The sequence below is a fragment of the Asterias amurensis genome, chromosome 17, assembly GCF_032118995.1.
Source record: "Asterias amurensis chromosome 17, ASM3211899v1".
In the NCBI taxonomy this organism is placed as follows: domain Eukaryota; kingdom Metazoa; phylum Echinodermata; class Asteroidea; order Forcipulatida; family Asteriidae; genus Asterias; species Asterias amurensis.
Window position 1 is genome coordinate 14,102,557 of NC_092664.1, and position 23,362 is coordinate 14,125,918.

The window sequence follows — 23,362 nt, forward strand, 5'->3', positions numbered from 1 at the left end:
CACTAGGTACTAGTCTTCCGACTTACACTAGACTTAACACAAGTCTTCTCACTTGTATTATACTAAACTTGTTACTAGTCTTCCTACTTACATGTATCTGCTATAGACTAAACATTACTCTTCCCATTTGAATGAGAATCAAATTTGCTAAGTGCGCCTTGTAAACAAAATAAGTGCCGCATTCAGTGTAGCAAAAAGTGTTTTGTTTTTTGATTTTATTTTTTAAGCCTAGTATATGCCTGGCAACAACAATGTACAACTACAATAATGTAAAATAAGCTACATGCTAACAAGGCAACTTAGAGCATAAATAAACCTCAACATTTTCTAGGGTACCATTGTGGGTCTCATGTCCCGTGGCGTTTCGGCTGCCTCGCTCCGCACTTGCCTGCTACCCAAAGGACCTACGGTTTTGTGTCCCATCTGAAGGATGAAGCACTAATGGTTTCAAAAGTGTCGTGACCGGTACTCGAACCCGCACTCTGCTGATCAGAAATGCTAGGGTCCAATTTGATGGACCTTCTTTTGTTGTGCTTAGCTGCTTTTTGTGCCATTGTATTGTCTTTGTGTCTCTGGTACCAAAACAAATGAAGTATAAAATTGAAAGAAATTGTTTATCCTTGATGATTGCCCAATCTCTTTTACAGTGTACACGTACATCCAGTCACGTTTCTACCGATCTCCAGAGGTGATTCTTGGTCTACCTTACGGTATGCCAATTGATATGTGGAGCTTTGGATGTATCCTTGCTGAGCTCTACACCGGGTACCCACTCTTCCCTGGAGAGAATGAAGTGGAACAACTAGCTTGCATTATGGAGGTCAGTCAGTCTGAGAAAATAATAAAGTTTTATTGTTCTCTTTATGCGCTTAGAGGCTTTTTGCATTAGGTGCTTTACAAATGTCTTATTATTATTATTATTATTATTATTTTAAAGTATTGACTACTGTGACTAAATAAGGCCGTGTTCCCGTTTGACTTGTTTTGTTAGAGTACCGCAACTTTTCTGTAGAATGACAAAATTAAATACAATGGGGACACGTGGTAAACTGACTTCCCTTACAACTTACTGCAACCGCTTGATGTAAAACTAAGAGGTTGCGGAAGACTTCTGCGCAGCCACGGTAACCTGATTATCAGGGCTGCCTAAATATCCAATGGAAACAGCGTCACGCTGTAAAACGTTACGCAAACGCGGTGGAATATAATTCCATGGGAACATTCTTTGGGAACATAGCTTTAATTTTAGGCTCACTCTATCATGGGTTCATTGTGAAAAGGATGAATACAGTTTTGTTTTCATTGAGTTGTTGAATTGTTGAATGATAAGGGGTTTACCCAACAGAGTCCGATGCACTAGGTTACTCGGCTAAGACTCAACACATGTGTATTTGTTTTTGTATATTGATATTTGTATCGTATAATTACTAATGTTTCTAACTTTGTCCCATGTTTTCAGGTTCTTGGAATGCCTCCACCAAAAATCATAGAGGAAGCCCAGAGGAGGAGATTGTTCTTTGGTGAGATGAAACTCTTTGTACTTTTTTTTTTATACTTCATCTACTTGGTCCTTTTGTGTAGATTTGCTGTCTATACTATTCATCCCCCATTATTGTGTTGAATAGACTTGAATTGAATTGCGGTATTTATCAGGTATAAAAAATACATACAATTTAAATTTCAATTGTACAGCAACAGATAAATTTAATATTAAAATATAACAATTGCACAAGATAAACTAACATTACAAAAGAAAACAATAATATTTATGATCTTAAAGGCAGTGGACACTAAAGGTAATTACTCAAAATAACCGTAAAACTGCACTTGGTAATGAGTAATGGGGATAGGTTGATAGTATAAAACATTGTAAGAAACGGCTCCCTCTGAAGTAACAAAGTTTTCAAGAAAGAACTAATTTTCCATGAGTTTGATTTTGAGACCTCAGATTTAGAATTTGAGGTCTCGAAATCAAGCATCTGAAAGCACACAACTTCGTGTGACAAAGGTGTTTTTTTCTTTCATTATTATCTCGCAACTTCAACGTCCAATTGAGCTCAAATTTTTACAGGTTTGTTATTTTATGCATATGTTGAGATACACCAAGTGAGAAGACTGGTCTTTGACAGTCCACTTCCTTTAAAGGAGCCCGTCAAAAGTAGGAAGGGTCAGAATGTTCCAAGTGGCTCGGACAAGTATCAAGCATGTGCTCATGGATCGGTGCGAAAGACTGCCTGGACTGCTTGAAAAGTCAAGATTTGAATGCACTTATTTGTGTGTGTAGACTTGCTCCTGTATTCGGTACTGATGCGATCAAGCCGAATGCTCTGGTGGTCGGTCCTATGTGACGTTCTTTTCTAACATCTTTACTCATTGTAACTCTCATTACTCGTTGACAGATTCTAAAGGAAACCCAAGGTGTATCACAAACAGCAAAGGGAAGAAGAGAAGACCCAACTCAAAAGATCTAAGCTACGCTATCAAGACATCCAACACCTCATTCCTAGATTTCATTCAGAAATGTCTGGCGTAAGTTTACCACTTTTTGTTTCGTTTCTGTGTATTGAAGTTATTTTTAAATTGAAGTTATTTTTGAGTGTTCAGTTAATTTGCCTGTATGTAACAGGAGGAAATTCAGTTATGACAACAAATCTGAAAGCCTATTTCCAATTATGATAAGTATGAAATAATAAGTATCATATATAAATATATATAATAGAGTGTTGCGGCCGAGTGGTTAAGAGCATCGAATTCAAGTTCTAGTGCTAAGTCACCGGAGTGTGGGTTCGAATCCCAGTCGTGACACTTGTGTCCTTGAGCAAGATACTTTACTATAATTGCTTCTCTTCACCCAGGGGTGTAAATGGGCACCTGCGAGGGTAGAGGTTGATATTGTGAATGAAAAGCTTTCGGAGCGCCACGGCAGCTCGGGGCTGTATACTCCCTAATGGGAGCTGAGAAAGATTAAAGGGATGTTTATTGGCCCAATGACCAGGGCACTAATGTAAAGCGCATTGATACGGTTTATTGTGAAATGCGCTTTATAAGAATTTGTTATTATTATTATATTATATAATAGCAACCCTAGCCAGTGTTGTACACTTATTAATAAATCATATCCCAATGACATTATTTTCATTTGTTCTTCCAGTTTGGACACATTTAATTAGTTAAACCAAGATTAATACGCTCTCAGGTATCAAGATATCATGCTCTCAAGTAGTACGTAGACCCGTTGCGATTTGAACAGGAACGCAAGTTAGATTGGACAGCTATTATTTTATTCTCAAGCAGTCAGTTCAACACCTGTTGCAATTTACATTTTCAGTCGGAAACCAAATGAAGTATCTGAACTAAGATGAAACTTTTCTCATCACTGTTTTTTTTCGAGTAGAGGAAATCACCTGTCCTGATTTGATTTTCAGTTGGGACCAAATATGCAGTTGGAACTAAGGTTGGACCATTGTTTTATTTTATGGCCGTTAAACGGTGACATCGGCTAGAGCTACACAGCTAGATCATGCGCGTCTGCCTGTATTCTTCAACACTGACAGACGCGCTGATCTAGCCATAGCTCTACCCAAAGTCGCTGTTTAGGACACAGCATTAGGTTCAACACCTGCTCTGATTTGTTTTCCAGTTGGGATCCAATTGAGTATCTGAACTATGATTGGGCTCTTGTTATATTAAATAGTTCAACTCCTATTCTAATTTTGATTCATTTTCCAGTTGGGACCCATTTGAGTATTTGAACTACGATTGGACGATTGTTATATTTAAATACATGTAGTTCAACGCCTGTTCTGATTTGATTTTTGTTTTTAGTTGGGACCCAAGTGAGCGTTTGACTCCAGAAGAAGCGCTGCAGCACGAATGGATCCAAGAAGACAAGCTGTATAAATCCCACACTAGAGATATGCAGCAGCAGCAACAGCAACAACAGCATCATGGGACAATGAGGTCCACAGCCGCCTTGAAGCCCAAGCATCATTACAGCACCAACCACCACCACAAGCATCATCATCACCATCACACCAAGCATGAGCAACAGGCTGCTGCCGACGCAGAGAGTAAAGTCAGCTCTTCACATCAACATCAAGAGGTGCAGCAGCAACTACAGCAGAAACAGCACAAGCAGCAGCAGCAGGTGGAGGATGAGCATGCTGTCAAAGCAAGCAAACACCACACGCATATCAACTCAGACAGTGAAACCAAAGGTAAGCAAGCAACCCATGGGGCCAGGGAGTGTTAAGGCCCGGTACCACTGCAACGATAACGAGAATGATAATGATAGCGACGCAAAAAGAACGCACTCTATTGGCTGAATGAGCTTGTGCGTATTCTGCTTGGAGCAATTCAACCATTATAATTCGCAATTTTTGTTTCTTACCAATTCTGTAACGTTCCTTTTAAGACAGAGGGCCTAAAACCTTGATACAAGACTTGAGACAGGGACTCAGAGACCAAAGCTTTGATACTTATCAATGAATATTTGAACTGATTGTTTTTTATACTTTTCTCTGAATCTAGGCAGCGAGAGTGTAGACAAAAAAGTTTCAACAAAGAAAAGTGCTAAGACAAGAGAAATGGCGCATAAAGAGGCTCATCATCAACTCCAAGAAACAGCAGAGAAACCTGTCAATAAAGTAAGTGCTTAATTTCATTGCTTAAAGGCAGTGGACACCATTGGTAATTGTCAAAGTCCAATATTCTCACTTCATATTCCCAACATATGCATAAAATAACAAACCTGTGAACATTTTGGCTCAATTGGTCAATGAATTTGCAAGAGAATAACGAAAGAAAAAAAGCACCCTTTTTGCATTACTTTGTGTGCTTCAGATAATAAAAGGCTTCAGCTGAAGTCTTTTATTATAAAAAAAAAAAATTAAAGACCACGAGACAGCAGATGTTCTGACTTAATCTTTTTTCTCAACCTGTTTTATGTTTGTAGGTGAAACCCCTTGTTATGGATTCAGAGGAAACAATGGAGAAGACTCCGTCCGTTGCGACTGAGGACTTGAAAGACTCTATCAAAGACAGTAAAGAGAAAGATTCAGACAAAGTCCACGACTCCATCCCAACGAAACAGTTCTTACCACCGATCGTATAGAAGCCATTGGGTACTTGGTGTCGTATCATAAACTAAAACTGTACATGTAAATTGAAACTGTACATGTGTTGAGGTAGACTACTGGAACTAAAATGCAATGATGTTTCTGCCTTCAAGTGTATACCATACAAGGTTGATGGACTAAGTGAGTAGGAAGAAGCTGCGAAAATGTCTGAATAGCTTGCAGTTTCTTCTTCATCTAGCATGTGACTTCCTGCAAAGGGCCTCATCTTCTTCTGTGCCATTTGAAAATTATTCCTGCCATCGATCGAATAGAAGTGCACATTATTGTACCGGGTACCTGTTGTCGAATTACGTGTGAATTACGTTGGTGTAGTGGAACTGAAATGCAACGATGTTTCTGCCTTCAAGTGTACATACCGTACAGGTTTGACGTCTCTGCTGTCTTCATGTGTATACCATACAGAATTAGCGTCCCACCGACGAGAACATGCAATGATGTAATTGCTACCTTCAAGTGTATACCGTACAGAGTTGACGTCCCTGCTGTCTTCATGTGTATACCATACAGAATTAGCGTCCCACTGACGAGAACATGCAATGATGTAATTGCTACCTTCAAGTGTATACCATACAGAGTTGACGTCCCTGCTGTCTTCATGTGTATACCATACAGAATTAGCGTCCCACCGACGAGAACATGCAATGATGTAATTGCTACCTTCAAGTGTATACCGTACAGAGTTGACGTCCCTGCTGTCTTCATGTGTATACCATACAGAATTAGCGTCCCACCGACGAGAACATGCAATGATGTAATTGCTACCTTCAAGTGTATACCGTACAGAGTTGACGTCCCTGCTGTCTTCATGTGTATACCATACAGAATTAGCGTCCCACCGACGAAAATATGTGAGTAGGAAGAAGCTGCAAAAACGTCTGAATAGTTTTGCAGTTTCTTTTTCATCTAGCATGTGATGTCCTGCAAACGAACTCATCTACTTCTGTGCCAAGTTAAAATGATTCCTTACCTACCACCGGTCGAATAGAAGGGCACAATATTATACCGGGTACCTGGTATCGAATTGTGTTGACCCTGAGCTGACTAGTACGTGTGGCTTATGGTGGTGTAGTGGAACTGAAATGCAACGATGTTTCTGCTCAAGTGTATACCGTACAGGTTTGACGTCCCTGCTGTCTTCATGTGTATATTACAGAATTAATAATCCTTTAAGTTGGGGCTACCGACCCGAATCAACTGCCACTAGGGGTTCGTTGCCACCTACTCCTGGGTCTGATCAACCAGGGTTACCCCCTTCACATTCTGTAAGGATGTAGGCATGGGTATCACCCACTAGGAGCCTGGTTGGTAGAGCAGAATGCACTACTACCATCCCAACTGTTCATTCGTCAAGACTGTCGTTCCGGACATGTGTCTGTGACATGCAATGTGTCCATCGGCATTCACCAAGACTGTCACTCGGACATGAAGTCTGATTCCATAAGGCTGCCTAGCTGAAAATGTTGCATGACAAACTTATCAGCTAAGCAGATACTGCCAGGGAACCATTGTCAAACAGTAGATCACTTGGCATTGTTACCGGTTGACATCTTTCTGCTTAGCTAGATTTGCCAGTGCTCGAAGCAGAAAAATTTGTGTGTATACATGTAGCAGCGCTAAGCAATACATTCCTGAACTCTGCTTACCCTGATGCTTTTCGCTTACTGGATTAGCTCGGGGTTTCAGCACATGGATGGGAAAAAGATTCTTGATGCGCAAGATCAGCACAGCAGCCATTCCCTGAACACCTGCAAATTGTATTTACTTAAGCAAAACCTCTTTCTGCTTGCCAAGACGGCCAACGGTTGTAAGCAGAACTACAATGTGTACATAAGTTGTAACTTGTGTTTTACCAGAAGCAAGCATTTGCCTTGTATGCTAAATTTATATATATCGCACATTATATATTTTTAACTGAATAATATTTGAAGCATTTTCCTGTACATGTTCATTTTTAACATCAAATGTTTGTTTATAAACCACTCACTTTGTACAAATTATTATATGTAAATATTGAAGAGATTTTAACAAAAAAGTTGTCAATTTTGTTTTCCATTGCCAATTTGTTGACCACCTTGAAGATGTTTGTTTTTAGTGTTGTTTATGCAGAATGTAAATAATACTCTGTTTATTTTTTAACGTTGTTTATTTGTTGACAAAAAAAGTTGTTGTGCTAGTGAAGTTAGTTATCATTCCCACATCCTTAAACACACATACTTGTTTATGGTGCAGACCGATGACTTCTCTTTGTTCTCCCATTGTTTGGACATAGATTATTTTTCAGACGTCCCCATTGGTTTTGTACACAAAATCTACCGTGGACTGTCCGCGGTGTGACTTTTTCCCGGTATTACTTTTTCCCGGTGTGACTTTTTCCCGGTGTGACTTTTTCCCGGATCCCTTTTGTTAAAGTCCTCGGTTATCAATAGTAGACATGCCCAGTGTTGCAGTTGCTCTGTGGACATTCCTTTTTTTGTTCTGTACACTTAAAGGCAGTGGACACTATTGGTAATTACTCAAAATAATTATTAGCATAAAACCTTTCTTGATTTCATACGAGTAATGGGGAGAGGTTGATAGTATAAAACATTGTGAGAAATAGCTCCCTCTGAAGTGACGTAGTTTTTCGAGAATTGGATTTCGGGACCTCAGATTTGGAATTTGAGGTCTCAAAATCAAGCATCTGAAAGCGCACAACTTCGTGTGACCATGGTGCGACAAGGGTGTTTTTTCTTTCATTAATATCTTGCAACTTTGACGACAGATTGAGCTCAAATTTTCACAGGTTTGTTATTTTATGCATATGTTGAGATACACCAACTGTGAAGACTAGTCTTTGACAACTACCAATAGTGTCCAGTGTCTTGAAGAAAAATCTTATTCTTTAACACTGTAAGAAACACTGTGTGGACGTGTGTAAGTCAACATAGTGTTCAAGTCTCTACATTATGTGGACCTCTTTTTTTTCCTCAGGTCCACACTTCATATAGACTTGATTTCAAGTCTGAGACTGCGGTTCTTTCTCTGCATCCACCACTCAGAATTCCCCCGCATATTTGCTATCACACGCTCTAACTCGCAATCTCAGGCTAATGATGGAGGTTTATCCACAAGAGGGCACTGTTTCAGACAATAATGTATCAGCTATCAGGACGACTAAACCGCATGATCACAGACTTGGAGCCAAGTCTACTATTCATACAGCTTAATTTCATAGAACTGCTCATAAGTATGCGTAAAAAGTAGAAAAGCACAAACAACTTGTACTTATCAGACTAAGGTTACCAGCCAAGCTACCATGTCATGTGTGCAATTTTAGACTGGTATCCTGCTTATTTCTGCTAAGCAGAAAACGATAAGCACATTTTGTTCTGCTCTATGAAATTTGGCCCCGGACGGCTGGTTGTGCACATAGCAAAGTTAACCTACAGGTTCATATCCCCCTTCAGTGAGTTTTGTTGCGTCAATCGTTGTAGAGTTTACATGAAACTTAATTTCATTTTAGGATTTCTGTGTTTATTCCCATCCGTCCACAGTTATTTATAGTTTCTGCCCATTTAACTTATTTATTTAAAAAAAAATGTTGTGTTACATTCTTTGTACAAACGCTTTGATATAAACTTACAATAATATGCAAAATGGTGAGATGCCATCGATTAGTTTAGGCACTAATCCCAGGTCACATTAGGCAATTTTTTAGCAGTTAGTTTTAGGCAAACTCCAAGAAGAAGAAAAACCTCTCACCTGTCAGCTCTATGAAATTGGACTATGTAAGGAAAGTGCCTATCGTCTTACATAGCTTAGGCCTTAGCCATAGGCCAAGCCCAAGCAGTGGTTTCGAAAAGAGCCTTTGATGTGTTTATGAACTAAACAAAAAGACGTTAAAGGGAAGGTACACGTTTGGTAATTGTCATAGACCAGTCTTCTCACTTGGTGTATCCAATCATATGCATAAAATAACAAACCTATGAAAATTTGGGCTCAATCGGTCATCGAAGTTGCGAGAAAATGATGAAAGAAAAAACACCCTTAATTGTTTGACGAACTAGTGTGCTTTCAGATAGGAATAAAAGACTTCTAGCTAGAAGTCTTTTATTATTTTAGTGAGAAATTACCTCTTTCTCAAAAACTACATTACTTCAGAGGGAGTCGTTTCTCACGATGTTTTACACTATCAACAGCTCTCCAATGCTCGTTACCAAGTCAGTTTTTAAGTTGATATTTGTTTTGAGTAATTACCAAACGTGTACCTTCCCTTTAAAGGCAGTGGACATTATTGGTAATTACTCAAAATAATTATTAGCATAAAACTTTTCTTGGTGACGAGTAATGGGGAGAGGTTGATGGTATAAAACGTGTTGAGAAACGGCTCCCTCTGAAGTGACGTTTCGAGAGACAAGTAATTTTCCACGAATTTGTTTTAGAATTTGAGGTCACGAAATCAAGCATCTGAAAGCACACAACGTTGTGGGACAAGGGTGTTTTTTCTTTCATTGTTATCTCGCAACTTGGACGACCAATTGAGGTCAAGTTTTCACTGGTTTGTTCTTTTATGCATATGTTGAGATACACCAAGTGAGAAGACCGGTCTTCGACAATATTACCAATAGTGTCCACTGTCTTTTTAAAAGCACTGTTTAACTCGGTTACTTTCCCGAGTCCTGTGAAAAAAAATCCACCGCGTAAGTGTACTCGTGTGGGATTCGAACCCACGACCTTTATGTGTGTGGACCTAAATGACTCGGGAGATACATGTATGCAGTTCCTAACACACATTCTGTGTATGTTCGGGGGAAAAAAAGTATTTGATGCAAAATTTTACATCCAAAAACTCAAAGAACGTTGTATGCAAAAATGGCAGATGGCAGATCCTCGAACCTCGTAGCTTGCCGTGGAACTTTCTTCATCAGGCGATTCTTTCTCCTATGCAAAACACTCTACATATGTAATAACTTCACAGTCTGTTTTTGTTTTGTATTTACAACTAATGTGACTTTATAACAACACACTGTGCCATGGTGTTACATACTCACTGGTAAAATTATTAAACGAAAATGTCACCATATTTAGTTTGTTTTGTATTGTGTCATTTAATACTGTGGAAGTTTTTTGTTTTGTTTGGACATGTGGCAGCAAGTTTGCTGATCGTTGGACGTTTCATTATTTTGTTCCTGGTCCACTCAATACCCCTGTTTACACCGTATGTTTATGTTATTCTCATTAAAAACAGCCCCGGAGAGACACTCTTAGTTTTCTTTTACCATCCCCAATACACTTTCACATTGTTCCTGTTCCAGGGGGTTCCGGCTGCAAAAGGGTTTTACCGCTATTCCCAGGGGTATGTCCATTTTCCGGGGTTGATCAGGGGTAAAGCGATCCACGTGATGTGAAAAGGCCAGCCGTTATTCCCAGGGGTTTGCCCTGTATGGGCTGATGAAAAAATATATTATAGGGCCTATGTGTTGTAATGCTTACATACATTGGTGCTTAAGGGTGACATAAACGAAAATATAAGACCAAATAAAAACAGAAACAAGGGAGAAGTAGTTAATAGAATACATCAATTATTGTTTTACCTTTATTCCCTTAACATAGTAGGTACACATTCTTGGTTAAACACCTTTATAAAATGTTTCGAAAGAATTGAAAACTTGATTTACGGCGAGTGGCAGACGACAACACTGATTCTGAGTAAGCACATTTTTGTTGTCCCTTGGACAAGATGGCGCATTCCTGTGAGGGTGCCTCGGGTTTTTTTCTGTTGAAATGATTTCTTATTAGCAGGATTTGTCTGATCTTGGCGAATTTATCCGTCAAACAGCTCTTTATGAAATTGGCAATGAACACAAGTGAATATTTTAAAGGACCATCTGATCTTGGCGAATTTATCCGTCAAACAGCTCTTTATGAAATTGGCAATGAACACAAGTGAATATTTTAAAGGACCATCTGATCTTGGCGAATTTATCCGTCAAACAGCTCTTTACGAAATTGGCAATGAACACAAGTGAATATTTTAAAGGACCATCTCTGTGGAACATTGTCCCACTTCAACCAAGACACATCTCAAAACAAATCCCGAACGTTTGAACATGTTTGGACTCTCGTTCCAACGTACATGTACAGTGAACATTGCTGTATCCTGCAATGTATAAGCTTTTACAAAAATCGCCCATTTTAATGTGAATACGCGCTGGTCTAATTATTTTAAGTATGACGCCTCTCTTAAAGGAACACGTTGCCTTGGATCGGACGAGTTGGTCAAAACAAAAGCGTTTGTAACCGTTTTTTATAAAATGCATATGGTTGGAAAGATGTTTTAAAAGTAGAATACAATGATCCACACAAGTTTGCCTCGAAATTGCGTGGTTTTCCTTCTACTGTGCGAACTAACATGGTCGGCCATTTATGGGAGTCAAAATTTTGACCCCCCATAAATGGCCGACGTGTTAGTCGACGAGGTAAAAGGAAAACCACGCAATTTCGAGGCATGTTTGTGTGGATCATTGTATTCTACTTTTACAACATCTTTCTACCCATATGCATTTTATAAAAAACGGTTACAAACGCTTTTCAAAGACCAACTCGACCGATCCAAGGCAACGTGTTCCTTTAATATTTATGCATGAGGTACGTCACAATGCTAACTCAAAACGAGGCGATGGGCACCCCCACTGCAAGTGATGGGGGAAGTGCGCCCATAGCCTCATTTTGGATAAGAATTATGACGTCATGCATAAGTATTAAGAGAGGCATATGGAGCTATATAAACTCTATGGTCTTAGGCCGTATCCAATTTGCTCAGTGGCTACGACTGCAACTGTTGCTAAGGACGTCCTGTGATATTTCATGGTGACGTGCAGTCCAGCCATAGCCGTTAGCAGTAGTCGTATCCCGTAGCCGGCAATCCAGACGCGACTCTACTTCTCGATTGGTCCCGTCACCAGCAGCGTCAAACACATGCATTAGTTTGATATTCAAGAAATTTTAAAAATTTCTTTGAACATCCAATTAAAAAAATCATTAGAATTTTCTTTTAAGGCTCTTTTATTTAATCTAATGACAACCAAATAAATCAGATAAATCCCAAATTGTTAATAGAGATTGATTCCTGGTGCTTTTTGGCTGCGGTGTCTATTTTCTCGGTATTCCAGCGTTGATATCATCCTCAATTCCACACTCGTCAGTACCACGCTTGATCTTGAAGAAACCTGGTCAATATAAACGGGAGAAAAGATGAAGGATTTTGAGACTTTGCAAACGAGGTACAAATGTTGAAGCAGCTCAACGAAATTGGGCCCTGCTTGTGTAGGTTCTAGGCATATCTCGTTTGGATAGAATCCAAACTGTTTCATGTTATTAGACGCGGATAATGCGAAATCAAATTCGTGGAAAATTACTTCTTTCTCGAAAACTATGTCACTTCAAAGGGAGCTGTTTTTCACAATGTTTTATACTGTCAACCTCTCCCCATTACCCGTCACAAAGTAAGGTTTTATGCTAACAATTATTTTGAGTAATTACCAACAGTGTCCACTGCCTTTAATAGGTGGCTTCTTATATAGCGCTCATATCCCTCACCTAGTGACGCTCAGGGTATACGGGATGGGATTAGTTTGAATTACGAGGCCTACTCCATTTAAATAGCACAAAGTAATGGTCCACAAGGTGCTGTGGCACAATATGCTGCCTATCATTACCGGGGTGAACCCCTTCTGTTTTTGATAAGTGCACTGTTTTTTTGTTTTACATGCGTTTCAATCGACACACGGGACCATTGTCCTACGTCCCATCCAAAGGACGAAGCAATGTTACTCAGGTGCTCCTTGATTTCTTACCATTGTCACCCCAGTCTGGGTTCCATGAATTGGCAACCAGCCAATAGTCAACACCGCCCTCTACGCCCCATCCCAGAATCCTGATAGCATGACCGCCAAGAAGAGAGCCAGTATTGTGCTGATAAACACCTGCAATGAAATGACATTCATTTATTAGGTTTATTTTCTAACAAAAGCAACATATTATATGATATGATTTCTAGTATGAAACCCAGTTAAGAATAAACTATAAATAGTATTAGTAGTAAACACAAATACGCTTGTTACACGAAGTTGTGTGCTATCAGATGATTGATTTCGGGACATCAAAATCTAATTCTGAGATCACGAAATCAAATTCAAATATTATTTTAGTGGAAACGTGCTTCTTTCTCGAAAACTACGTTACTAACTTCAAAGGAAGCTGTTTCTCGCAACGTTTTATACTCTCAACATCTCTCCGTTGCTAGTTTACCAAGTAAGTTTTTACGCCAACAATTATTTTGAGTATTTATACCAATAGTGTCAAGTGCCTTGTTCAATAGTGCAAGGGATGGTCTGCTCTCATTCATCTCATTTTCTAAAACATATGGAGTTGTGTTAAGTTTGAATAAATAATTTCCTCCTTGAAAAATAAATTGTGTTACCTGATCTGTAGGTAGGGAAGTCTGAATACACAGTGAAATCAGCCTCTACTGGACCATTGGTCATAATCTCGGTTTGTATCTGCTTTACATCTGACGAAATGGAGTAAACTTTGGCTCCTGTATTTAAACAAAAAACAAGTTGAGTTGAAATTATAATTGTTCTTTATGCTGCATGCAAATTCTTTTTAAAATTGACCTCATCAATACAAATCTTAATAATTATAGAACACACACATAGGATAACTCACAATTTCACTCGATACTAAGGAAACGTTCGGACAAGAATGCTCGAAACTTCTAGAACACTTTATTTTGTGATGAGAGAAATAAGGGCTGAAATAAAACCCATTGGCACGACACCGCCAACCACGCTCCACAAACTCCCGGTTGAAAATTACCCCAGGCCTGACCACTTTCCATGGCAGGCTGATGACGGCCCAGTAAATGATTTTTAAAAATGTGATTATAACTCGGGTTCTGTGTCATTTTGGGCTCAGAGATTCTGTGTCAAACTGACCCCAAAATGAGTCAGACCTCCCATGAGCCCGTATCTGGGTCTTTTAAATGTTTTTAGACTGTTTGTTGTTGCGTTCTTGCACATTGTTATATTTTATATGCAGATTCTGTTTCCCCTTCACGACTAAGACAACACCGAATACAGTACAGTCATCGGTGCAACGCAAACTAAATCTCATATTTATCTTGAATGCAATAATATTGCATTAGTTGTATCAATCAATCAATCAAAAGTAATTTTTGAAGCGCCTAAATCAAGGGTTTGCTCAAAGGCGCCGAGGCACAGAAGAAGTAAATGTCATTGCAGCAAGTGGGTTTTCAGAAGAGACTTGAACATGTTGAGTTGTGTTGTGTTTGGGTCCATATATTGAAAAGGCTCTATCAGCAAAAAAGGCTGGGCCTGTACAAATTCTGTGCACAACAAAGTACGGTGAACGGGAGCTAATGGTCGAAGCTGATGTATCATACACATCGACAGGCGCGGCTGCTTACCGTAATGCCGGTCTCTCTTGAAGGTGACATTGTACCCCTGCCTGCATGTTGAGCGGCATTTAGGAGTGGGCACGGAATCACCACATGGTTTAAGATGACCGGGCTCATGGTGATCACAGCTAGGTATAGAGTAGGGCTGACAGCCACTGTTACTGGCATACAAGCCACCGCTCACTAAACCAGTGTCTTTCCAGTAACTCCAGGCAGCCGCTGGAAAGCCACCTCCACAGCTAGTTTAAAACAAAATAAACAAAGTAAATCAAGAAATAATCATCATAAAACGTTATTGACCTTCTCTCCCCATATCGTGCTGTTTGAGGGCGCATAAAAGTAAAAATTGCATCACAGAATGCATGTTTGAATGTTTCTTTTCGCAAAACAAAATATAATAATAATGTACTTTGAAGACGCCCTTGGTCAGGAGATCCAATGCAAAACCATGCAGCTTTACAAAAATCTAAACAAATTCCCTCAGGCCTATATTTCTGAGCAATACCTTTATCGATAGGTAACGAACATAATATAAACATGAAATTACATTAGAACAACAACGCCGCTGTGACCTATATGACACAATATAAACGTAGCTTTTAAATGGCTATATCTGCAAGAAATATCTGTCAGTTGCCAATGGTACTTCAAGAAATTTAATGCGAAACGGTTCAAGTATTCTGTACCGTGAACAGCATACTGTATCCAGTTTAAAGGAACACGTTGCCTTGGATCGGTCGAGTTGGTCTTTGAAAAGCGTTCTGTAACCGTTTCTTATAAAATCGGTATGGTTAGAAAGATGTTGTAAAAGTAGAATACAATGATCTACACAAATATGCCTTGAAATTGCGTGGTTTTCGTTTTACCTCGTCGACAAACACGGTCGGCCATTTATGGGAGTCAAAAATTTGACTCCCATAAATGGCCGACCGTGTTAGTTCGCGACGTAAAATGAAAACCGTGCAATTTTGAGTGATACTTGTGTGGATCATTATATTCTACTTTTAAAACATCTTTCTAACCATATATACATTTCATAACAAACGGTTTCAAACGCTTTTTATAGACCAACTCGTCCGATCCAAGGCAACGTGTTCCTTTAACTCGGTTCAACTCGTGTTTTCCCCATCAACGCTGTCGTATTTATAATTTCTTCTATGATTATGTATTTTTTAGAGAGCAATAAAATATACTCACCCATTACCGCAAAGACGGCAACATGAATTGAGGTCTTCGGCAGAGATATTGACTTGGATTTTATTGTGGATACATTCACGATCTGACATGGACTCTACTGCACCAAATGCCTAAGGGATTAATCAGGAGAATAAAATAGATTTGGTCTGTACTTCAGCACTTTCGATTAACTCTTATAATTGTGACATGATGGACATGACTGCTGAGATTCCGCTGACGTTGTGAATACTCAAACTTTCGAGGTATGCGTCAGTGTTTTTACGTTGGGTTTCGAGTATATAATAGTTGACGCTACTTTCGGCCGAACTCAGCTCGAGATGTTGCAACGCGCTGTGACCACGTTTTTTTCTCCCAATGTTAGAAATACGTCTGTTCCGAGACGTAATGTTGTAAGGTTTACCAGCCAAACTATCATGTCACAAGTACAATTTGACCGGTCCATGCTCATTTCTGCTTCATAGCAGAAAATAGTGTTAGGCCTATAGGCAATAATTTTTGCTAAAGCAGCCTTATGAAATTGGGCCCAAATTCGGATAATTTTGTGAGATGAAGATATGACATCTAGACGGAATACTGCATCATTGCAGGGAATCAGAGATCTGGTGGGTTGGTACTCTCTTTATGTAAAAGAGTGAAAATTTCACCCTCTTGTCCGAGTGGTGTCAATTTCGCTCTTTTGTGATTTAAAGTCAATCTGTGTCACTCTTACTGAGTGAAATTGGAACGAGCTTCACTCATACAATGGAGTTGAAAATACCCTTCTTTCACTCTTAAAGGAGTTGTCCGCATGGCTCTTTGCAAGAGTGGTATGGCGGACAAAACGGGTGGTTTTCACTATTTGTGTTGTAGAAGAAAGAGTAGATGATAAAGAAATTGGGCACCAGATCACCAGATAACTTTGTGTAGGATTCCAAGCACTTACCCAGCACGATCCACAAGCAGCCTGGTCTCTGATGAGGGAGATGGATTTACATTGTGGCCATTGCGTACGAGCATCAAACGTCTCAGGTATATCTCTGACGATATCGTGGACGAACAGGGGTAACTTGTGTTCCTCTCTCAGTGGGTATATGACCCCTAGACGGGATACCACTGACTCCCAGCTCTCGCCTTTAAAGTTAGCCCCGGCCTAGATTAGAAAAGGAGGTGTCTATAAATTACACAAGAGGAACATTCGTGGGGTGTCGTGGACGTTAAGAGCGCCGAACCCAAGCTCTGGTGTTTCTCATTTTGTTCTTCTTAAGCCTAACATGGAATGTGTTAAAGACACTAAACACTACTGGTAATTGTCAAAGACCAGTCTTCTCATTTAGTGTAGCTCAACATATGCATAAAATAACAAACCTGTGAAAATTTGAGCTCAATTGGTCGTCGAAGTTGCGAGATAATAATGAAAGAAAAAACACCCTTGTCACACGAAGTTGTGTGCTTTCAGATGCTCGATTTCGAGACCTCAAGTTCTAAATCTGAGGTCTCGAAATCAAACTCGTGGAAAATTACTTCTTTCTCGAACTGCTTTATACTACAGAGGAAGCCGTTTTTCACATTGTTTTATACTATCAACCTCTCCCCATTGCTTGTTACCAAGTAAGGTTTTATGGCAATAATTATTTTGAGTAAATACCAATAGTGTCTAGCTACTGCCTTTAAGCAATCTTTTAATTACTATTGACTCTGTTATATGGAACAAGTTACCAGCTAAGGCCAAGAATGCATCGTCTATTGGTGGTTTTAAAAATAATGAATCAACAAATAAATTTTGAGTTTAGTTTAATCCTTAAGACCTTGAAACAAATAACTTAATAAATCAGCAGAGGGTGGGTTCGAGTCCCGGTCGTGGTACACTTGTGTCCTCACTTGACCCGAGTGCTTTATCCCTTCGGGTGAGACACTAAGCCGTAGGTCTCATGTACCAGGATTGGTATTGCACGTAAACTAATCAAGAACACTTGGCTGAACACTTTGCACTGCAGTGTTTCACATAAACGTATGATTATATTTACCAGAAATATGATAATAATGATTTTATTTTCAAGGCTTAAAATGAGATTTGTGTGCAGCGATGACGATCCTCATATTTTCATTTATTTTATTTTATTCTATTTTTTTTTTTTGGGGGGGGGGATACATTTTTTCCATTCATAATGCATTTTACTATCCAAAGCCGCTGTACGTCTTTCCACGATGTTATTTTGCAAATATTTTTTAGAGTAATACCAAACGTTTTACAAACCGAAAAGTCCAAAACAAAATTTCCTTGAGTCTTTACCCTTACAGAACTTAAAAGACAAAATGTAATAATATGTTTTTCAGTTAGGCCTACCTTCCATGTAGTGTCCATGGCATTGATGCGAGCAACGATATCAGCTGAGACGTCAACATAGTCCCGTTTGGCATAGGCCAGAGCCAGTAGGCTCACCAAGAACAGAAAACGCATCCTGCATTTGAAGAATAAAATTGTTAAAACATTTCTTTTAATTACCCCACAATTATTTTTCCGGTTTGAATAGAAATGTACGACATCCAAACTGATAATTAGTATATATGTTTACACAATACAATTCATGAGAAGGGTCAAGCCGTATAGACCACTTGCGCGATGACGTCACGCGGTCTGCCTTTTAAGTACGTTCTAAAAACTCTCAGGTCAGGGCCCAGTTTCATAGAGCTGCTTAAGCAAAAAATTTGCTTAAGCACGAAAATAGCTGGCTTATTTTACACATGTTACTGGCAAAAATCTCATGCCATGTACATTGCTTGTGACTGGTATTTAGCTGTTGTTTACTTAGCATAACAAATGAGTGGAGTCCTAGCAGGTAATCTGATTTTACAAAGCAAAGATTTTTTTTGCTTAAGCAATTTTTTTTGCTTTAGCAGCTCTATGAAATTGGGACCAGATTGGATTCGGAACTTGATTTGGGTTCCGGATTCCGTATTACCATGCATGGGGCCTGACCCAACAGTGCAAGTTGTGGCCGATGAAGTACAGTAGTTGACAGCGCATGAAACTGCCAAGCGCTTTAATAGAAAAGAAAACAACAAGACACAGGAACACAAAGTAACATTCCAACGGAAGAACATTTACTGATGAAAAGACACTGGACACTATTGGTAATTGTCAAAGACTAGTCTTTTCACTTGGTGTATCTCAACATTATGCATAAAATATCAAACCGGTGAAAATTTGAGCTCAATCCTTCGCTTATTTAAAGGCAGTGGACACTATTGGTAATTACTCAAAATAATTATTAGCGTAAAACCTTTCTTGGTGACGAGTAATGGGGAGAGGTTGATGGTATAACACATTGTGAGAAACAGCTCCCTCTAAATTGACGTAGTTTTCGAGAAAGAATTAATTTTCCACGAATTTGATTTCGAGACCTCAAGTTTAGAATTTGAGGTCTCGAAATCAAGCATCAGAAAGCACACAACTTCATGTGACAAGGGTGTTTTTTCTTTCAGGATTATCTCGCAAATTCGACGACCGATTGAGCTCAAATTTTCACAGGTTTGTTATTTTATGCATATGTTGAGATACACCAACTGTAAAGGCTAGTCTTTGACAATTACCAATAGTGTCCACTGCCTTTAATCTCATTTCCTATAAGTAGTAGTAGTGCTGAGAAATCATCAGTGAGATCGGGACGTCGATGTTGCATGCATCCATGAGACGGGGATGGGATGATCGGCCTGGTCGTATTAATGCGCCACCAGCCGGCTGAATAGGTTCAAACGGAGCAGCTACGTCTAGTCTTCCGTGCAACCCAAATCCCCATCGCTTCTAAGTGATGGTGATCCATCATGTGCTACCATGATTGCATCATGAGCCGTTAGTATACGGTGCGCTTTTGCCCGACATCCTCCTTTATAAGTGACGGTGGCTATGAGAATAGGGTGAGATATCAATGAAAGAAAAAACACCCTGGTCACACGAAGTACGCTTTCAGATGCTCGATTTCGAGACCTCAAATTAATTCTAAATCTGCTGAGGTCTCGAAATCAAATTCTTGGAAATTTCTTTCTTGCTCGAATACTACGTTACTTCAGAGGGAGCCGTTTCTCACAGTGTTTTATACCATCAACCTCTCCCCATTACTCGTTACCAAGAAAGGTTTATGCTAATAATTATTTTGAGTAATTACCAATAGTGTCCATCCTTTAAGGCGATAGCAAACTCAGGTGTTCCATTCCACAGTTTATATCTGCAGCTACTTGGAATGACCGAGCTCTGTAAGGTTTTGTGACATGGGTGGATGTGACGAGAAGGGAATTTGATTTGGAACGTACATTTCTTGAAGGAATAATAGTAAGTTGTGAACTAAAGGTTTTGCATATTTCCCCTTGTTGACAATGAATAGTAAGGAGGATAATTGTAAGTTTAATTCTAGCTTGAACAGGGAGCCAATGAAAATTCTGTAGGATTGGAGTTATGATCGCTCGGGTGAGTGTGCGTGAGTCTGCATAGCAGCTAAATGTTGAAGCCGTTGCTGTTTAATAACTTGACTATTCGGTTATCCACAAAGGAGGCAAATAATCAGTCAATTCTGGATATGAGAATGAACACTTTTTTCGTTATTTTTGGGTCGAGACGTTGTTCAAAGCATGTACAGATATTTCCTTATCTGTATTGGTTGGGGTGTGAGTGCGTAACGTACAGGAGTGCGTTTTGGCGACCCCAACCAAAAACTGTTTCTGACGTCACAACCATAACGGTAACCGAGCTCACAACTCGGTTGTCGTTCAGTCTGAACAGCAGAACCAACGACCAACAACCGAAACAGTTTTTGGTTGGGGCCGCCAAAACGCACTTCTGTAACCGGATAAGTATATACACGTCACGCGGGGCAGGCCTGATTTACACAGCTACTTTATATTGCTGCAATTATGTTTTCCTTCCTTCCTGATTATAATACCACCCAATTATTACTATTAGAAGTAATGCAAACCAAGGTCTCCGTTGCTCTACGTGTAAAGTAATTTCTTTTTCATAAACTTACAACAACACCCGAAACACAAGGTCAAAGTATGGGGCTTCATTATTATGCAACCGACCGTGTATTCTATAATATGGTTCATACTATGTGTCCAGTGTTGTGTTCACAGCTCTTTCGGGCTCCACAAACAGAACTGGTTGCAGAAATGCAAACACTAAACTAAACCATAGAGCCAGGACCTAGAGGTCCTCTCTATGAACAAACTTACATTTCTAAGTGTTTTACAATTTCAACGAAGTGTTGAATGTGACGTCACATGTACTTTAAGGAAGACGTTGCCTTGGATCGGTCGAGTTGGTCTTTGAAAAGCGTTTGTAACCGCTTGTAATATAAAATGCATTTGGTTAGAAAGATGTTTTAAAAGTAGAATACAATGATCCACACACACTTGCCTCGAAATTGGGTAGTTTTCCTTTTACTTTGCGAACAAACGGCCATGGGAGTAAAAAAATGTGACTCCCATAAATGGCCGACCGTGTTTGTCGACGAGGTAAAAGGAAAACCACGCAATTTCGAGTGATATTTGTGTGGATCATTATATTCTACTTTCTAATCATATGCATTTTATAACAAACGGTTACAAATGCTTTTCAAAGACCAACTCGACCGATCCAAGGCAACGTGTTCCTTTAAAACAAAAAAGAGAGCACAACATAAGCCATTCAAACTTTGATCAATTCCATTCAATTCAGTTTAATGGTCCTACCATGGAGGAAAATTTCTCTGCATACATGCATACACATACACACAATCATAAATATACCACTATTGGCCTATAATTCACACACAGATAAGAAGAAAAAAAATAATGAGAAATTATTTTACCCACCTCGATGTACACTGAGTTAGATCCGACTCGGTCGATCAGAAGCACACAGGAAATAAGGCACGGCTGATCAGGAACTAAGTTTATATATGTGAACAAAAAACGTCACCTGACTGTTGTCTCGTGAACCAACAAAGGAAGTTAGTGTAAGTAAACAGATCAAAGTATGATTTTGATGATACTGTGGTACGTGGTAGCTTTGCTATTAAAGGCAGTGGACACTATTGGTAATTACTCAAAATAATTATTAGCATAAAACCTTACTTGGTATCGAGTAATGGGGAGAGGTTGGTAATATAAAACATTGTGAGAAACGGCTCCCTCTGAAGTGGAGTAGTTTTCGAGAAAGAAGTTATTTTCCACGAACTTGATTTCGAGACCTCAAGTTTAGAATTTGAGGTCTCGAAATCAACCATCTAAACGCACACAACCTCGTGACACAAGGGTGTTTTTTCTTTCATTATTATCTCGCAACTGCACCGACCGATTGAGCTCAAACTTTTACAGGTTAGTTATTTTATGCATATGATGAGATACACCAAGTGAGAAGACTGGTCTTTGACAAATACCAATAGTGTCCACTGCCTTTAAAGCCATTGGACCCTTTCGGTAACTAGTGTTGTCCAAGGCCCACATTGTGTACCACAACTTCTATATCAAATAACAAACCTGTGAAAATTTAGGCTCAATCGGTCATCGGAGTCGGGAGAAAACAAAGGAAAACCCCACGCTTGTTTCCGCGCGTTTCGCCGTGTCATGACATGTGTTTAAAATAAATCCGTAATTCTCGTTAACGAGAATTTATATTGTTTTAATGTTTTCTCAAAAAGTAAAGCATTTCATGGAATAATATTTCAAGAGAAGTCTTTCACCATTGCCTTCTGTAAACCCTGTAAGTTATTTGTAAATCTGTGAACTTTTTTTTTTTCTGAACCGAAATGGTCCAATGGCTTTAAAAGATCATGTGGATTGGGGGGGGGGGGGGGGGTGGGTGAGAACCGTCAAAAATATCTAAAGGTCACTGATATTGAAATCACCGACTACCCCTTAGACCGATTATTGTTGTCCAGTGATTAGACTGCATGACTTGCAATCACAAAGTTCTGGGTTTAAATCCCACCAATTCTTACGAAGATACTGACTCGCAATCATAATTTGTTAAAATTGCATGACTTGCAATCACAAGGTTCTGGGTTTGAGTCCCACCAATTCTTATTGCTGATTTCACAATGAAGAACAGGCCCTAAGTGCCGTCAAGATACTGACTCGCAATCATTTGTTAAAATTTGCATAACTTGCAATCACAAAGTTCTGAGTTTGAATCCCACCAATTCTTATTGCTGATTTCACAATGAAGAACAGGCCCCTAAGTGCCGTCAAGATACTGACTCGCAATCATAATTTGTTAAAATTAAGCTGTAGGTCCCGTGTGAATTGGTAGATAAACAAACAGCGATTATTTATCCTAGAATTATAATAATTATATAAAAGTTCTGAGATCAATTTCAGCAAATGTAATGGTATACTCACGGATACAAATATGTCAGTTCCTTTTGCAGCAACCTTGCCATGGGAGAGGTTGGCCCCGTTTATAGTAGTTCACTCTTGCTTACAACTTGCAGCAAGCCTAACAGTGGTTATTTTGGTGTTATAATAAACATAACACTACAATAATGCAAGAAAACTGCATGCCCGATTAAACACAGTTTTGAACGGTCCAGCAGACAACTTTATGCCTACTCTGCCC

The 23,362-nt window shown here is 39.3% G+C and overlaps 2 protein-coding genes across 4 annotated transcripts in view; one reads left to right on the plus strand and one right to left on the minus strand.

The window, feature by feature from the left end:
* The window catches only part of LOC139949483 (dual specificity tyrosine-phosphorylation-regulated kinase 4-like), a 64,841-nt gene extending 54,641 nt beyond the window's left edge, over positions 1-10,200 (plus strand). For all 3 annotated transcript variants that reach the window (XM_071947846.1, XM_071947845.1, XM_071947844.1), the window contains 6 exons: positions 648-820; positions 1,460-1,520; positions 2,400-2,529; positions 3,826-4,217; positions 4,531-4,646; positions 4,955-10,200. In XM_071947846.1, coding sequence (XP_071803947.1) covers positions 648-820; positions 1,460-1,520; positions 2,400-2,529; positions 3,826-4,217; positions 4,531-4,646; positions 4,955-5,113 — 1,031 coding nt within the window. In that variant the 3' untranslated portion in view covers positions 5,114-10,200. The remainder of the gene's footprint in view (positions 1-647; positions 821-1,459; positions 1,521-2,399; positions 2,530-3,825; positions 4,218-4,530; positions 4,647-4,954) is intronic.
* A 482-nt stretch (positions 10,201-10,682) lies between these two features.
* On the minus strand, positions 10,683-21,710 carry LOC139949484 (cathepsin B-like). The gene is made up of 8 exons (XM_071947847.1): positions 21,619-21,710; positions 18,119-18,233; positions 16,718-16,924; positions 15,796-15,905; positions 14,608-14,837; positions 13,600-13,716; positions 12,974-13,102; positions 10,683-12,346 (listed from the first exon to the last, which is right to left on the minus strand). Exons 2-8 carry the CDS (start codon positions 18,230-18,232, stop codon positions 12,270-12,272), a joined length of 984 nt encoding a protein of 327 aa, XP_071803948.1. The 5' UTR covers position 18,233; positions 21,619-21,710; the 3' UTR covers positions 10,683-12,269.
* Positions 21,711-23,362: the final 1,652 nt, after the last annotated feature.

What these genes read in the sequence shown, in the direction of transcription:
- LOC139949484 (XM_071947847.1), bottom strand. Translation starts at nt 18,232, where the DNA reads ATGCGTTTTCTGTTCTTGGTGAGCCTACTGGCTCTGGCCTATGCCAAA. An exon ending in CCATGGACACTACATGGAAG is followed by an intron (nt 16,925 to 18,118) that starts GTAGGCCTAACT and finishes TTTCTAATCTAG; the next exon opens with GCCGGGGCTAACTTTAAAGG. An exon ending in CTTCCCTACCTACAGATCAG is followed by an intron (nt 13,103 to 13,599) that starts GTAACACAATTT and finishes ATTTCATTGCAG; the next exon opens with GTGTTTATCAGCACAATACT.